The sequence below is a fragment of the Eublepharis macularius genome, chromosome 5, assembly GCF_028583425.1.
Source record: "Eublepharis macularius isolate TG4126 chromosome 5, MPM_Emac_v1.0, whole genome shotgun sequence".
Classification (NCBI taxonomy): Eukaryota; Metazoa; Chordata; class Lepidosauria; order Squamata; family Eublepharidae; genus Eublepharis; species Eublepharis macularius.
The window spans coordinates 117,074,596-117,092,852 of NC_072794.1; the positions used below are offsets into that span (position 1 = coordinate 117,074,596).

At 40.2% G+C, this 18,257-nt stretch overlaps 1 protein-coding gene across 1 annotated transcript in view; it reads left to right on the forward strand.

Annotated features, from left to right (window-relative positions):
• Positions 1–18,257, forward strand: part of CR1 (complement C3b/C4b receptor 1 (Knops blood group)) — a 167,260-nt gene that overhangs the window by 103,178 nt on the left and 45,825 nt on the right. The window contains exons 24-30 of the mRNA XM_054980427.1: positions 5,748–5,930; positions 6,967–7,146; positions 8,218–8,400; positions 13,416–13,598; positions 14,039–14,138; positions 17,138–17,223; positions 17,559–17,750. Of these exons, the coding sequence (XP_054836402.1) occupies positions 5,748–5,930; positions 6,967–7,146; positions 8,218–8,400; positions 13,416–13,598; positions 14,039–14,138; positions 17,138–17,223; positions 17,559–17,750 (1,107 nt within the window). The remainder of the gene's footprint in view (positions 1–5,747; positions 5,931–6,966; positions 7,147–8,217; positions 8,401–13,415; positions 13,599–14,038; positions 14,139–17,137; positions 17,224–17,558; positions 17,751–18,257) is intronic.

Consider the following 18,257-nt stretch of genomic DNA (forward strand, 5'->3'; position numbering starts at 1 on the left):
AAACCAAGCCCCACGATGTCGAAAAAAGAGTGGCAAACGGCTATAGAGAACCTGGACAAGAAATTTTTTGAAATGTTAAAGGAGTTGAAGGAGACAAAACAGGAGTTGGTGAGGGAAGTCAAAGATGTTAAAGAGACAGTAAAAAATGAATTGGCAGAAGTAAAGAAGGGAATGGAAATAATACAAAATGACTTGCAGGCAGCGCAGCAAAAAGTTAATGTTGTCGAGAAGGCGGTGGAGAATCTTACAGAGACGCAACGAACGGATATGAGAGCGATGAGGGGAAGGATGGCAGTTGCGGAGAGCAAGTACATGGAGAAGCAGCTGAGGTTTCGAGGTTTGCCGGAGATAGATGGAAAGACAGCACAAGAACAGGTTATAGAGGTGTTAGCTGAATACCTGGGAAAGGAGGAGGAGGAGGTTGTGGCTATCCTTGATGTGGTGTATCGAATAAATTCCAGATTTGCGACCCAGAGGAAATTGCCAAGGGATGTGATTGTGCAATTTACGACAAGGAATTCAAGAGAAATGATAGTGAGCAAGCAGTTTCAAGATCCATTGATAGTTGATGGCAAGACGATTATCATTATGAAAGAGTTACCCAGATCGGTGCTGTTTGATCGGAAAAAATACAAAGTCTTAGTCCAGAATTTGAAGGACATGAAAGTAAGATACAGATGGGAATTACCGGAAGGGATATAATTTGAATTCGGAGGAGTGAAAAAGCGCATCAGATCTGAATTTGAGATGGAAAAGTTTATGAGGGACAATGAAAAAGATTTACCAACAACAGGGCTATGAATATGGAGTGTAAAGTATTATCTTGGAATGTAAATGGACTTAATTCACCTAATAAGAGAAAAAGTATTTTCCACTGGCTATTAAAACAAAAATGTGATATTGTGTGCTTGCAAGAGACCCATATTAGAAATCAGGATGTAAAATATCTTAAATTGGGTAAGCTGGGTAATGAGTTTGTAGCGGCCTCAAAAAAGAAAAAAAGGGGAGTGGTATTATACATAAGAGAGGAGCTACAGCCAAAGCTAATGATTAGAGATGTGGAAGCCAGATTTATAGCAGTGGAATGCACATGGAATTTAAAGAAAGTGTTGGTGATTGGAATTTATGCACCAAATGGAGCAAAAGAGAGCTTCTTTGAGGATTTAAGGAAGCAATTAGATGAACTTTCCTATGATCAGATAATCCTTGCAGGAGACTTCAATGGAGTTACAAATTTAGAACAAGATAAAAAATCAGTAACTGCACAAAAGAAAAGAGGACTATTACCAAAGACTTTTTTCGCATTAATGCAACAGGAAACTTTGGAAGATGTGTGGAGAATGCAGAATCCCACAGGTAAACAATATACATTTTTCTCTGCAAGACATTCTACTCTATCACGAATTGACATGATCTGGGCCTCAAAGGACTTAGTGCTTTGGACTAAGGATGTAGAAATAATGCCTATGGTAGGCTCAGATCATAACCCAATAATGTGGAAGTTTGGAAAAAGAACTAAGAGGAAAGGATGGAGAATAAATGAGGATTTGCTACAAGAGGGAGAAAATATGGAGATGTTGAGAAGGGAAACTAAGTTCTTCATACAGTACAATATGAATCGAGAAGTACCAAGCAATAAGGTATGGGACACATATAAAGCAGTAATCAGAGGCATACTAATGGACTTAAATGGTAGAGCTCGAAAGAAAAGAGAGGAGAAGAGACAGGAGATTATGGAAAAAATAAAAGCAAAAGAAATACAATTAAAGAAAAGACCAGGGAAAAAGAAAATCTATCAAGATACTAAAATCCTTCAAGAGCAGTTGACGGCAATGAACAATAAAGAATTGGAATGGAATCTTAAAAGAATGAATCAAAAGTCGTTTGAAGGTGCAAATAAATCTGGGAAATATTTGGCATGGCAACTGAAGAAGAGAAAGGAGAAAAAGACAATTAATAAAATATGTGAGGATAACAAAGTACATCTGGAACAGACTGCTGTTAGTAGAGCTTTTTACAAATTTTATGCTAAACTGTATGATAAAAAAGAAGTGAATAAAGATTCAATAGCGACATATCTGGGGAAAATCAAGCTTCCAGTAATCTCGGATGATTGGAGAGTTAAATTGAACAGTGAAGTAACAGAGGAAGAGATAAGGAAAGCAATACAGTCAACAAATTTGGGAAAAGCGCCGGGACCTGACAGACTTACAGCTAAATTTTCAAGGTAATGGTTAATGAGCTGGCATCATTTTTAAAAGAAGTGATCAATGGTGTTTTGAGAGATCAAAGAATTCCAGATACTTGGAGTGAAGCTAATATATCATTGATCCCTAAAGAAGGACAGGACTTGACTAATGTTAAAAACTACAGACCTATTTCCTTACTTAACAATGATTACAAGATCTTTGCGAAGATCTTGGCAGAGAGACTAAAGGGATGGTTATCCGAAGTTATTGGGGAAGAACAAGCAGGTTTTTTACCAAACAGACAAATCAGAGACAATCTAAGGACAGTTTTAAATGCTATTGAATATTATGATAGGCGTTGTGACAAGGAGGTTGGCTTCTTCTTTGTAGATGCTGAAAAAGCATTTGACAATTTGAACTGGGACTTTATGTTTGCCACTATGGAACAGCTACAAATGGGAGAAAGATTCATAAGAGCAGTGAAAGAAATTTATAGAGACCAGAGTGCAGCAATTGTGGTGAATGACGAGTTGACCAAAAAACTGACTATTGGCAAAGGTACCAGACAAGGTTGCCCGTTGTCTCCACTGTTGTTTATTTTGGTCTTGGAAATTCTAATGATACAGTTTCGAGAAGACAATGCAATCCATGGAATAAAGATAAAAGATTTTTCCTACAAGGTCAGAGCATTTGCAGATGATATAATGTTAATTGTGGAAGATCCAGTTGAAAATATGCCTAAGGTAATAGAAAAAATTAAAGAATTTGGAGATTTGGCAGGTTTTTATGTAAATAAAAAGAAATCAAAGATATTATGCAAAAATATGATTAAGTTAAAACAGCAGCAATTGATGGAAGTAACAGACTGTGAAGTAACAAATAAGGTGAAATATTTGGGAATTGAATTGACTGCAAAAAATATAGATCTATTCAAGAATAACTATGAGAAACTATGGACTCAAATAGAGCATGATTTGATTAAATGGAATAGATTGAACTTGTCATGGCTGGGAAGAATTGCAGTAGTTAAGATGAACGTGTTGCCAAGAGTGATGTTTCTGTTACAGACAATACCAATTATTAGGGACTCTAAGCAGTTTGACAAATGGCAGAGGAAAATATCGGAGTTTGTGTGGGCAGGCAGGAAGCCTCGAGTGAAAATGAAAGTATTACAGGATGCAAAAGAAAGAGGTGGAATGCAACTGCCCAACCTGAGACTTTATTATGATGCAATTTGTTTGGTATGGTTGAAAGATTGGATGATGCTGAAAAATCGCAAATTGCTGGCCTTAGAGGGATATAAAAAACTATTTGGATGGCATGCATACCTATGGTACGACAAAGTAAAAGCAGACTATATGTTTTTGCACCACTACATTCGGAGAAGCCTCTTCACAATTTGGAAGAAGTACAAAGATTACCTACAAGAAGGAATTCCCTCCTGGGTGGTTCCGTATGAAGTAATAGATCCGAGAACGGTTGATAATGAACAACAGGGCTTAACGTATAAGGAGATAACGCGAATAGAATCTTCTAAAATAAGAATAAAGATGCAACAAGAGTTGTCTCCAAATTACGACTGGTTTCAATATAGACAAGTTAGAGATCTTTACTACTCGGACTGTGTGAAGGGAGGGATAAGAATGGAGAATTCAGACTTAGAGAAAGTAATTTTACAAGAAGATAAAAAGGAAATCTCTAAGATTTACAAAGTGTTGTTAAAATGGTACACGGAAGACGAAGTAGTTAAAGTGCAAATGGTGAAGTGGGCTATAAACTTTAATAAAGAAATAACAATGGAGGCGTGGGAATACTTGTGGAAAAATATATTGAAGATTACGACATGCACCAGTATCAAAGAGAATCTCTACAAAATGATTTATCGTTGGTATTTAACACCAAAGAAAATAGCGCTAAGGAATTTGAATACGTCTAATAAATGCTGGAAATGTAAAAAGCATGAGGGATCTTTGTATCATATGTGGTGGACTTGTGAGGTAGCTAGGCAGTACTGGGGGGAAATAATAAGAGTAATAATCATATTGCACTTCCTTATAGTTATTAAAATATATCTTTTTTTCAGAGACTCCTTGTCCAGCTCCTCAAGTTAAGAATGGAAGGATAGTGGCTGGAGATTCTGGCACCTTTACCTATAAGCATAAGGTTACTATGGGCTGCAGTGCTGGCCACATCATGACTGGCTCAAGAGAGATCTATTGCCAAGCAAATGGCACTTGGGACCCTCCTGTACCTCTCTGTAAACAGGGCAAGTATGACTAGAGAACTTCCACATACATTAGGCTCCTTGTTGAGAAGTTCCCTTTCAGACATATCCTTTTCTTGATTCATAAATGTGAGATAAACAATCCTATTCTTTATTGTGCATTAAGAAACTTGTTTGAAGGTTTTTAAGGCCCATATATTTATCTAATAGCTGTGTAAACCACAATGATACAGGCAATGCATAAGTTCTGTCAGAACAGATCACCCACTTTTTTTTTGAGAAAGTGATCGGTATATAAAGCCACTCTAAGTCTATGCTCAAGAAGACATTTGAACCCATGTCTCCAGGAACTTACATACAAAATCTATCACAAGTAAGATGCGCTTCAGTTAAATGAAATTCACTACCCATGATGAGGGGGAGTGAGACAAAGCAATGGAGGGACAAGAAGATCCTTTTGCTTTTTCTGCCTTGAACAGATAACACAATTTTTTGGGAAATACCACTAAGGTTAGAACACTGTCAATCTGTTCCAGCACGGTATAGACGTTTCCCCTTCATTTTGTCAGCTGCTGCTAAATAATAAGACATTGGAAATAACTACAATAGCCGCTGACAAAGATTTAGAATATAAAGATAGTAGAAAAACATTCAATCATGATACAAATAAGAAAAAGAAAAGAGAATGATGGGAAAATGTCCACAAAGATTATCAATATTTCATCACCCTTGAATCATCATTGTATTCTCATGTATTCTCATTGTATTCTCTTAAAAAAATGGGTGGTTTTGTGTAACTCTTATTTTTCACTAAGTCTGCAGGAGGGCTTTAAAAATGCTTTAATGCTGAGTAGCTTGTTGCAGATTAGTTCCTTTTTAGTAAGACTGGTATGAGAAAAGAAAATTAACCTGGCTCCTGATCAGCTTTGTATTGTATTTGGCTACCATTAGTAGGACGTCAGGCCTTGGAAAATGTCATCTGAGATGCATCGCAATTTACAGCAGGTGGGATTAAGCAATCTAAGTGGTGAGAGGTTTCACTTCCTTTTTAGGAAGCCAGTTTGGTGTAGTGGTTAAGAGCATGGGACTCTAATCTGGAGAGCCGGGTTTGATTCCCCACTCCTCCACAAAGCCAGCTGGGTGACCTTGGGCGAGTCACAGTTCTCTTGAGCTCTCTTAGCCCCACCCACCTCACAGGGTGATTGTTGTGGGGTAATAATAACACTTTGTAAACCGCTCTGAGTGGGCATTAAGTTGTCCTGAAGGGCGGTATATAAATCGAATGTTATTATTATTATTATTATTTACTAGAACATCTTCACCTCTCTTGTTAGCAATTCAGTGTTCTGCACCTCAAAGTATTGCCAATGGAAAATACACCAGTCAGGCATCAGAAGTTTTTGATAACGGGGCATTTGTAGAGTACAGCTGTGGACCTGGATACAAACTTATTGGGGAAGCAAGAATTTATTGTACAGAGACTGGGTCTTGGAGCTCCCCAACACCATACTGTGAAGGTGAGTTTCTTTTAGTCTTTTAAAAACTTCATTTAAACTATTAAATATAAGAATATCTCAAAGAGTGACAACAATCAGGTAGAACTTCTTGTTGTCCATAGCTGCATAGGGACAGGATTTGGGGTAGGTGGCAAGCCACAGTGGGAAACATGAGTCAAAGCTAGTCCACACTTATCCTTGGTGCCTCCTAGCAAAATGCAACACTTTTCAACCTGAAACTAAACAATGAAAATTTAGACCAAACAATCCTAGCCTTCATTTGTGGTATCATTCACTACACCTTGCTAAAAAAGCACCTGTCCCCTGCCTCAGCATGAGCTGGCAGTCATGCTAAGGCAGGGGACAGGGCCAGCATGCTTGTGCCTGCTTACCTTCTCTGCAGTCAGTATACAGAGAGATCCTATGCACAGTTATGCTTCAGATCTTGCAGGCCCCCTGTTCTGCCTTAATGCAATTCTTTAAAACGTTACACCCTTCTATGCCCATTGAAGACATTGTGGTTAAACAGGTGTTACTCAGTTTATGATGGTAATGGAAGCCTAGGAAAAAGTACAAATACTGCATATGATGTCTCGTAGGGACTATCGAAGCATCTATTTCACTCTAGCTGGTGAGCTATGTAGGTACACCATTGTTAAAACAGAAAGTTACCCCTCTGGTCTTACCTCAGACTCAGGTTTGGTGTTTATATTTAGGTACTGCAAAAAGAAACAGTCTTATACTCCCTGGTGAATGGACTCATACCTGAGTAAACAGGTGTTACTCAGTTTATGATGGTAATGGAAGCCTAGGAAAAAGTACAAATACTGCATATGATGTCTCGTAGGGACTATCGAAGCATCTATTTCACTCTAGCTGGTGAGCTATGTAGGTACACCATTGTTAAAACAGAAAGTTACCCCTCTGGTCTTACCTCAGACTCAGGTTTGGTGTTTATATTTAGGTACTGCAAAAAGAAACAGTCTTATACTCCCTGGTGAATGGACTCATACATATAAAATAGAATCTGATGGTGGATTTATGTTTTCATATGTAGTCATAGGCTGTTTAGGTCCAGAAATTCAGAATGGAAGAATAACAAGTTCTAAAGTGCTCTTTGATCCCCGGGAGATAATTACCTTTGAATGTGACCCTGGCTACATCCTGCAAGGCACCCGGGTGATTCAGTGCCAGTCTAACAGTACATGGGACTCTCCTGTACCCATCTGTGTAAAGGGTATGTACTATCGATTTATTTCCCCAATGGGACCCAAAGCACCTTATATCATTATTCTCCATTTTATTCTTACAACAACCCTGTGAAGTAGGTTAGACTGAAAGTGTATGATTGACCCAAGGTAACCCAGCAAGCTTCCATGGCAGTACTAGCAAGATTTTGTCCCCTTGCTTTGAGCATGAATGTTGGTTACATTTGTTTAAGACTTACTCAAAAAGTTTCAAATGTACACTGAACAGTATGAAAGTCTAATCTAAGCTCATGTATATTCATTAAGAAAGGGAAGCAATTTTGTATTTGTCTCCTGAATTAACACCATGTAGGAGGCTGTAGTCTATGAAGATATTGCACAGTGTGTCCCAAAGAGAACAAGCTTTTAGGTTTTTAACTGCTGGACCAGATCTTGAAGGGAGTTGAATGGAATAATGATCATGTAACTATTGCATATATCCTTGGTGCCCTGTTGGTTCCTAATGGTTCATTACTTCTTACTGTGCATGGTTGGCTTCTAAAGAGCTTGAAACTTCTGTTACACATTCTGACAAGTAACAGTACTTGAATCTTGTTGTTAAGCAACCTATGAAAAAGGAGTTCTTGTGACCAAATCACACACTATCTCTAACTTTTGTGTTTTGTTTGGACTTTTCACTAACAGCCCCAACTAACACGAAGCTCAAGCCTGTCAAGCATCTTTCCTCTGTGCTGTTATTGCACTACATGTTGTCTCAACTTTCAGCAGAACATCATACACATTTTGGGTTCCACGCTGGAAGGATAACTGAATGCAGTTTGAATTGCAAGATTTTTCTGTTGCTCTGTAAACAGGTGCTACTGAACAATGTGGGATCTGTGTATTCAGATGTCACAAGAAATCTCAGTTAGTACAACCACAGTTAACAAGCCAATTAATTCAAATTTGGCACCCGCCCACCAACCAATCATAGTTGGTTGGACCGCCCATATTCAGATATCACACAGAGTTTATTCAAACCCTGGTTTATAAATTGTGGTTTATCTGATTATTGTGATTTCCGGGTGCAGCAATAGCCATCTTCTGCCTTCTCATTTTAGTAAAGCAATGCCAAAGACCCCCAAATATCCAGCATGGGAGTCATAGCAACCTGGAATCAGCAGTGTTTGCCAATGGGATGTTTGTGAGGTATAAATGTGATCCTGGCTACACCCTTATTGGTGAGAAAACTATTTATTGCACTACCTCTGGCACTTGGAGTCCGCCTGCCCCTCACTGTGCAGGTAAGTTTTGTATCCATTATCTTCTCACTTTCCTTTGACATACAAGTTACGGAAGAGATTTAAGTAAGACTTTCTTTTTGGGGGACCATACAAATGTTTGGACCATACAAATGTTCAAAAATTTAAGACAATATATCCCCCCAAAAGCATGCCTGTGTAGGAAGATTCTTTGTTTGGGGGGGGGGGTTGCACAGCAGCAACAACACCTGGATTGTTTACTAAGAAAGGTTCCTGTTATATCATTGAAAGAACTATAATGCTCATTAACAAACAATGGTTTGGTTCAGAAATTACATTGAGCCCATTGTTTGTTTAATTAAACTATCCAAAGTTGATCATCTGAGTGCAGGTCACAACACTAACTGTGGTTAGTTAGGACACAGCAAATCAGAATCTGGAGCTGGTTTATTAACCACAGTTAGTCTTAACAATGGTTTTGCATCATATATAAATCCAGTATCTTGGCATAATCCCTCCAACACTTTGTATCCTCCTGAGTTCCCAACATGTCTGGCAAGAGTAGCTCAAAGACAAAACGACTCTTGCCTTTCACCACCTCTTACTAGCAACTTCCTTACCCCACCCAGCTTCTTGGCTTGCTTAACTGGCTGTGCTTCAACACAAAGTGATTTATAACCCCCTCCCTACATATAATTTTTCTGAATTGGAGGGGGGTGAAGAGAATACAAACAGACAGTTTATTCACATGCACCCTACTTGAGGCTCCCTGCTGCCTTGTCTCTGCACTCAGATCACCCTTTACCAGCCATCCTGCTGCCACTGTGACTGCTGAGATTGTCCTGCCCTTGAAAAAGCCCTGGACACATGACAGCTTGGAGGAGCATATGGCCTAAGCATACATCTAAGCATATGGCCCTAAGTATGTTCACAAGTATGGTTCCTTGTCCATTAATACAATATACAGTGCCACAAGGGATTCTGATACCAGTTTTGGGTGTGCTATAGCAGCTCAAACCAACTAACGAATTGTGCATCTGAGACTGCAGACCCACATGCTGCTATAAGTGGAAACCACCCTTTGTCGATGAGCATCTGCCATCAGTCCCCATGTAGCCCTAGCCAGAGACATACCCTTCTCCACTAGCTGTGAAAGAAGCACATGCTTAGCACTCAAAAACTCCTGCTGCCTCTGAGAAAGCAGCAGGTAAATCAAAGCCTGCCTTGTGACAGCATACATATATTAAAGTAAAACCAACCACTACCCTCTGTGAGAGCACTCTGCTCTATTAAGACCCAAGATGGGCAGCACCTGTGAAGATCTTGGAAGAGGGCCAGAAACAGAATAAATCTGTTTCTAATCAGCCCTGGAAAAAACAAAATTGCTAACTTTTAATTCCTCTTGCAGTTCACTGTTTCCAGTGTTTGTTCTTTTAAGCTCCAATGTTTGAAAGACCACATTTATTCCCAAGGAACAGTTTTAATTATCATATCTGCTCCTAGTTTCAGGAAATTCATAGGTTTGATTAGATATTTATATCCCATTTTTCTCCCTACTGGGGATGCAGAGCTGTTACCTGGAGTGGTCTCCTTGCAATAAATATGATTTGTGGGGGAATTAGCAAGCAAGGAAGACAGCTATATGAGAGGCGGTAACCACATGGACCATATCACCAGCTTTAACCGAGTCCCCTCCCCAATAGAACAAGTGAGCCTGGTGCTTAATATCAAACAATAACTTTTATTGAACATACGAACTTCATGCATATACACACAAATTACTGGGGGAAATAATTACACACACACACACACACACAGAGTCCTAGGAAACATAGCCAGAAATGGGGAATAGAAAGAGGGAGTAAATTTGTCTACCTATCCTGGAGAAGGGGTCCAATCCATGGAGGAAGAGAGTAGCTTCGAACACCAGTATCCTCAGCCAAGAGAGCAAGAGGCTTAGGGAAGTGACCCTAAGGTAGAAACCAGGAAGCTTGCATGATTTGAATGAGGCCAGGGCTTAACTTTATAGGTAAAATGTGCCCTGAGGTGGAGGAGAGTCCTCCTAGCAGTTAGGACAAAGACTCCAGTGGTCAGTTCCTGGGTTAGACAAAAGGCTTGAGTACTTTGATTGATAGCTGCCAGGGTGTGTGAATGCAGATGCAAAACTAGTTCTAGCGCTGCACAAAAAGGACAGTTTTCTGATGAAGTACACCGGAGCTAGGTTAAGTGTTTTTAGGGAGGGGATACATTGTGCCGGGAATGACTGTCTATACTTATGAATGTCCTTTGATTAGCTCCTCGATCATGGACAGGAGATCTCATCACAGAAGGAGGGAAAGGAATGTGCTAAGTGGGGTTGACTCTGCGAGGCCTTTAGTGCTCTGGGCACTGGTGGGGTCGGAGTGGCAGTAAGTCTAATAATTCCTTAATCACCCTGCATTCCTGAGTGGCATTCCATTCATGCCATGGTTCTCCTGGGCGGGATGTAGTAACGGCAGAAGCTCTCTGGTGGCAATACAGTAGCCATTTTAAACTCTAGAGGCCTGTACACTGTTAATATCACAATCAGCCATATAAAAACTGCTGTTAAAATGGCAGAGGCTAGGCTGATTGCTTACAAAGCAGCTTACAACATCTTTCTCCCCTTCTCCATTTTATCTTCACAAAAATCCTGTGAGGTAGGTTAGACCAAGGGAGATTTGCAAAATATTCCTGAAGTTATCTGCACCTGTTTCAATTTTGTCTGAATAACAGATGCTTTATGCACCTTATCCACATTCTCAAGAATCCTTACATTCATGGTTATATTTCTTGATATTTAAGTGTTGCCTTAACAAACAATATTCTAGGAGTGTTCAAACTATTATATTGTGTCATGTATTTTCACACACACCTCTTTGGGCAGAAAAGGTATAACAGTATCAAGAGAGTCTATCTTGAGTACACTTACTGTCTGGCAGACATTCACAAAAGTAGGAGCAGGAGTGGAATCTAGAGGACCATGCATGCCACAAGCCAAAAACCTGCTCTCTCATCCGTTTGTCATCATAAGAGTATGAATACCGAACATAGCCTGTTGAGGAACATACTCTTGCAGAAATAGTTTTTTCTTTCCACAGGGCAACTAAAACCAGAAAACAACTCCACAGCTGTAGGTGTTGACAATAGCAAAAGATGGCCACAGTTAGGGGGAGGGGAGAAAATTCTGATAGCAAAGGTGGTGTGGAAAGATAGAATGGTGAAACCTGATCAATAAAAAATATATGATTCCTCACATGCTTAGAGCTGGGTGAACTCCCTGGTCATTAGCACAGTGCCCCCACCATGGCCAATCCTCCTCCACCCCATTCCAGAGGTGAAGTCCCAATTCTGTCACTATCTCTTCCTGAAATTTGGGCTGTTGGCTCACTGCCTATGGCAGTCTAAAAGCTTTTTCCAAGCTGAACAGTGATGGGCAGGAGTGCAGAAAGGGTAGATAGGGTTTCCCTTGTGGAATGTGTGCAGGTGTCATAGCAAAGCATTGGTCCGGATGGAGCACTGGGGCTCATTGAGCAGGAGCTTGCACTGTAGGAGGCATAAACATCCAAGCTATGGTGGTGCCTGTTATGTTACAATGTTGTTGCCCTAGATGTTGCCTTGAAAACCAGACTTTTGCAAACCTCTTGAAACATGGCACAACTGGACATAGAAGTCATGGCCACCTCCATGCATTACTAATCTCTGGTGAGGAAAAACAACTTCTGGTGGTCCACAAGCAACCCTGAAGAATGAGGCAACCAACACTTTATGGGTTCCTTCTGCAAGTCTCAGGGGCCCTTCCAATACATAGTCAAGGAGATGAGCTTCAACCTGCATTGCTAAGCAACAGTTGTGCCACATACAGGCCCAGTCCAGAAAAGGTTGGCCAGTATCCTATATGAGCTGGCCAGTTTGGTGTAGTGGTTAAGAGCACGGGACTCTAATCTGGAGAGCCGGGTTTGATTCCCCACTCCTCCACAAAGCCAGCTGGGTGACCTTGGGCGAGTCACAGTTCTCTTGAGCTCTCTTAGCCCCACCCACCTCACAGGGTGATTGTTGTGGGGTAATAATAACACTTTGTAAACCGCTCTGAGTGGGCATTAAGTTGTCCTGAAGGGCGGTATATAAATCGAATGTTATTATTATTATATTCAGTATCATGCACCTGGAACTGAGCAACCAATTTGTAAAAAAGTGCCTTTTTTGCCTGCAAAATCTCCAAGGAGGTCACCTATGTCATCAATGAACTTTTATAGTGCTTTGTTATCAAACAGGGTGGTGACAAGGAATTGATGGCAGGGTTCCTGTAGCTGGGATTTCCAGGCTATCTGGCCTTTATCGACTGTACTTCTGTTGAGATTTTATCACTTGAGCAATGTCATTGGCAAGGAGTACTACTACAGAATGGTGGTGTAGGCTTTATTAATTTTCAGGGGGCTGTTCTTGGACATGTATTTGGCATGTCTTGCAGGAACCATAATGTAGCCATTGTCTGGACATCTCTGGTGGCTAATAAGACAGCCTTAGGAAATTTCTCTTCCGACTATGCACAGATGATCAATAGAGACCAGGCCTACACTATTCAGACATGGCTCATGCCAGATGTCCTAATGTGCTCCCAGGATTGCTATTGGGGGGGGGGAGCCTATAGTTACTATAACAGCCAGCCTTGGGTGTTTGAGGCAATTGTGTCAGTCACTGTACATATACATTCAACCAGGAATACCTGCAAGTCCAGAAAGGACATGCTTCTAAAAGAGTACCCTGAACTTTGATTGCCATAAGATTCCAAAGTTAATGAGCAGCTACTGTAGCCACAGATGCCATGGCAACCTGCCCATACTGGGAAACCATTTACATACACACACACACATGCAAGCTCACTCAAGCAGGTAAATCACAAGAGCTGATCCACAAAGCCATCCTGGGATCACAGTTCAAGTACATGGAAATGAGTCCAAAGGCCAAGAGTCAAGACCACAACACTGCATTTTGAAGAGTTTCATAATAATCTCATTTTTCTCTTTCTTCATTATTAGGAAGCTGTGGCCCCCCACCTAACTTAAACTTTGCTGAGCTAACCAATGAATATAAAAACAAGACTTCCTTTCCTGTTGGTTCAATTGTGAAATATGGTTGTCGACCAGGCTATTATGGATTTAGGACCTCTGTTGCATGTCTTAGTAATCTAACATGGTCAGGCATTGATAAACTCTGCAAAAGTGAGTTTTTTAAACATTCTTTTATTAGCTATAATGGTGGTGGAGAGTACCCTTAAATCATAGCTGACTTATGGCAACCCCTGATGGGGTTTTAATGGCAAGAGACTAACAGAGGTGGTTTGCCATTGCCTGGCTTTACAACCCTGATCTTCGTTGGAAGTCTCCCTTCCAATTACTAACCGAGGCTGACCCTGCTTAGCAGCTAAGATCTGACGAGATCAGGCTCATCTGGGCTATACATTAGTCCTGATGAAAGAATTGACCATTTGTTTTCCTAGGAATACCCCATAATGCCTAAATTATCTTTGGTGAAACAAATTGTTCTGTTCTTGTAAATATATTTTTTAAAAATGAAATACAAGTAGCAACCAAACAATAGTTTTTACACAAAAAGGCACCTTGACACAAAAGCAGAAAATATTTGTCTTGTTTTCTGTTAGAAAGATCATGTGAAAATCTAGGAGATGTAGAGAATGGCAGAGTGATTATATCAGAAGATCTTTCATTTGGTTCCACTGTAAATTTCACCTGTGAAGAAGGGTAAGTGCCAGGAAGACCCATGAGGTGGCCAATTATTATTTTTTTCCTGGGTGGGCTCCTTTGCCTCTAATATTTATTTATTTTATTTATTTATGTCATTTATAGTCCACTTTTCTCACTAAGACTCAAGGCGGGTTACATAGTATGAGAATAGTACAGTCAATATCAAGGACGTTTCAATAAACAATGCCATAGGGTATATAAATGCCTTATGTTGAAGAAATGCTGAAATGTAGCATAAGCTAAGACTGAAACTAAACATAGAACTACCCTGTAGGATCATACTTAAAGCAACAAATAGTACATAGTCTGTGGTCCCTAACTTGTTAGTGAAGCATCTTTTTGAGACCACCTCGCTACAATATAGCCCTCCTATCTGAGTAAAAAAGCCCTCTTGAATAATTCAGTTTTGCATCACTTGTGGAAAACCAGGAGAGTGAGGGCTCTCCTGAACTCCTCAGGCAGTCTGTTCCATAGGATGGGGCCACCACAGAGAATGTGTGTGTGGGGGGGGGGCGGGGGAGAGTGAGAGATGTGAATATCTCTGTCAATCCTCAGTATGGGACATATCCCATCACTCTCCTGGTGAAGGATATACCACCTTTCTACACATATGAATGTTTGTAGCAGAGTACACAGTGAAGCCCAGTGAGAAGAAATATAATTTAAGATAAATTTGTTTAGCTAAAGAAGAACTTCATTTAAAAACTATTTACAATGATATAAACAGCAAACTGAGAGAAACATTCATGTCTTGTACAGGAGAGAGAGTTTCTGTAACAGACATTTTACAACTGACACAGAACAGAACAGAATCTTCTTCACTCACAGCAGGGAGGGGCTAGTTCAGGAGCTACAGATAAACAAACTATAAAAGGATCAAGCCCTTCACTCTACAAGCACCCTGTACATTCAAATGAGGCCACAGTGTTTTATTCCTACAGAATGTACGGGCAGCTGTTGATTTTGCCCATGTACAAGGTGGCATCTGTTACCCAATAAGGGGGTCTCCTTGCGAGTTTGGGGAATTAGTGTGCAAGTACAGGCAGAGAGAGGCAGGTAACAGCAGGAACGCCACCTGTGTATACAAGGATTGTCCCAACTTGAGAACTCTTTCAATGAACAGACAGATGTTTCATTCAAAAAGGGAGGGTTTAATGAAAAATAATAAAGATTAACAGCATGCAAAAAACCACACAACACACACTCAGAACTAACTAGAAAACAGTGGTGAAAACTGGATAGTGTTTGAGGGATTAGGTGCTAGTTACCATCCAGAAGAGGGTGTTCAGGAGAGAGAGCATTGAGTGACTAGCATGTCAAGGCAGAAAAGCTTGAACAGAGGTTCAAGGGTGGATACTGGTTCTGAGGGCATGCACACCGTTATGGCAGAGGTCCAGAGGAGTTAGCCGTGTTAGTCTGTAGTAGCAAAATCAAAAAGAGTCCAGTAGCACCTTTAAGACTAACCAATTTTATTGTAGCATAAGCTTTCGAGAATCAAGTTCTCTTCGTCAGATGCATCTGACGAAGAGAACTTGATTCTCGAAAGCTTATGCTACAATAAAATTGGTTAGTCTTAAAGGTGCGACTGGGCTCTTTTTTGTTATGGCAGAGGGGCAGTCTAATTATAATGTGAAACGTACCCTGGGCAAGACTGCATCTTGTGCCCTTAAACAATGACTTAATGGTTGTTCCCGGAATGGGACAAAGAACTGGGAAGCTGACTCTGGGGTGAGAATGTGAACTGGTGAACTGTCTCCAGGGCGAGACAATAAACTGGGAAGGTTTGATAAAATCTTCCTGGGCAGAACTAAACTTAACAATGATTGACGACCCGCAAAATATGGGTGGTGATTAAGGCTATCAGAGCCCTGAGTTGCCTAAGAATAGGAGAGTGGATAAGAGAAGATCGGTAGGGTGTGTTATGGTGATTAATTCAGGAAATCTGGGAAGACTCTTTGTCTTAGGATCAACTATCCTTGTAGTTACTTTTCTCCTCAATACAATATAGATCAACCAACCAATTAACTAACAAAAAAAAATAGATCTTGGTCTTGTCAGGATCCCATAACTATTCCATCCAAGGGCAAGGCACCATCTAAGAGTCCTTTGGAACTTGCCCCTGGGCTTGCACCAAAGGTCACGTGCCTCTTGCCATCCCCAAGCTTTAAAGTAACTTCAGGGAGGGGAAGATGGAACTCTGTTACTGCTACCTTGCTTCTAGTAAGACCTACTTTATCCCATCCACCCATTCAGAAGGAAATCACACAGAGTACAATTATTTGATTTATTCCTAAATAAATATGAATAAATTTGCACTGGAGGGTGAAACCATGGCTGCTTTCACACGTTTCATACAGGAAAATTCACTTACAATCAATCACTAAAGTGCATTATCCAGTATGAGTATAGTGATCTGTTCATTTCAGTGTTTTATATTTAAAGTTTATTCTTCCGTAATACGTCAGTGAAATAATTAATAGAATTAAATCTTTGTTCCTTAGTTTGTGGTGTATAAAGCCACATCTACATGCCCCAAAAGAGACCTGACTCTTAGCTGACTGGAATGGATCAAATTAGGCTCCAAGGAGTGGATGTCATAAGATATCTGCAGAATCCAAGCTGAGAGAGAATATCATTTCCTCAAACAGTAACTCAAAGTACAGTACAGTTGCTTGCTTTAGATCAGGGTATACATCCAGATGTGTTTGTAGACTGCCCTCAAATCAGAGTTGACTTATGGCGACCTCTGGTGGGTTTTTCATAGCAAGAGAGTAACAGAGGTGGTTTGCAATTGCCTGCCTCTGCAACCCTGGTCTTTGTTGGAGGTCTCCCATCTAATTACTAACCAAGACTGACCCTGCCTAGCATCTGAGATCTGATGAGATCAGGCTCACCTGGGCTATCCAGATCAGGGCATACATCCAGATACGAAGCACCTATGTTTTTCAGAAGAAGGAATGTAACAACTCTCTATAATTGCTTCTGTCTCAATTCAGGCACAAGCTAATTGGTCAGTCTTTTATACGATGTGTGTTATCCGGCCAAAAAGTCACATGGAGTGGTAAAATTCCATTTTGTCAACGTAAGTAGGATGCATCTTTAAATGCAAATATTATTCCTCTATGGCTTCTTGCTGGTGTGATTTCTGTTCAATATGAAATTAAAATTAAATTAAAACTAAAGTGGTAGGAATACTGGCATCATTCAACCAGTTTTACAGACCTACAACAGGGAGTGGCAAAAATTAGGAACAGTAGGTATGGCTAAGGTTACTTTAATATTCATGAAGATAATACCCTTTTTTGGCTTATCCCATTGGCAAAAGATGTGGCTATTAAATGAGAATAGTTTTTGTTAAAGCAGAACAAATTACTCAAATAATTATCTTTAAAATATACTTTCTGCCTTTTTCTCTAGGTATACAATGTTATCCACCTCCAGATATTCCCCATGGCAAGCACAATGACAGATACAATAAAGACTATTTTTATGGGGATGCTGTAACTTACACCTGTGACAAAGGCTACCCCCGTATTGGAGATGCCTATATTCACTGTACTACTAAGGATGGGGAAAATGGAGTGTGGAGTGGCCGTCTATCTTGTGGAGGTGTGTTTTTCACAAGTTCTTGTGTAGAAAACTTGCGCAACTTGTGCTAACTCAATCAGGCATGACAACCTGGAAACATCTTAGGAAGCATTTGAATTAATATTTCCCAACAAAACAAACATCAGATATTCATATCCCTAAGGTATTCTAGGTCATCCACCACATCCCAACCCTTCTGTCAAGAAACTGGCCTGCCTATTCCTTTTCTTGGCTTTTCTAAACGTTTGGTTCAGGCTTTGGGGCCTAGTAAGGCTGTAGGAAGAGAAGTCTCTGGAAATTTGCTGTACTTTGAGAAAGCATTTGGAAATGGAGAACATCCACAGCATCGTGTGTAGTTTGTCCCTTAAAAGGAATGCTAAATGGCTGCTCTAGTCTACTAGAAGTTGAAAAAAAGAGTGGGTGTATGCTTTAGACGAAAGAATTTTTTTCAGTATCAAGTTAATGGGCATTGCTGGTTGTTTTAAAGAGTCAATAGAAACAAGCATATATAGTGAAAATATTCCTATA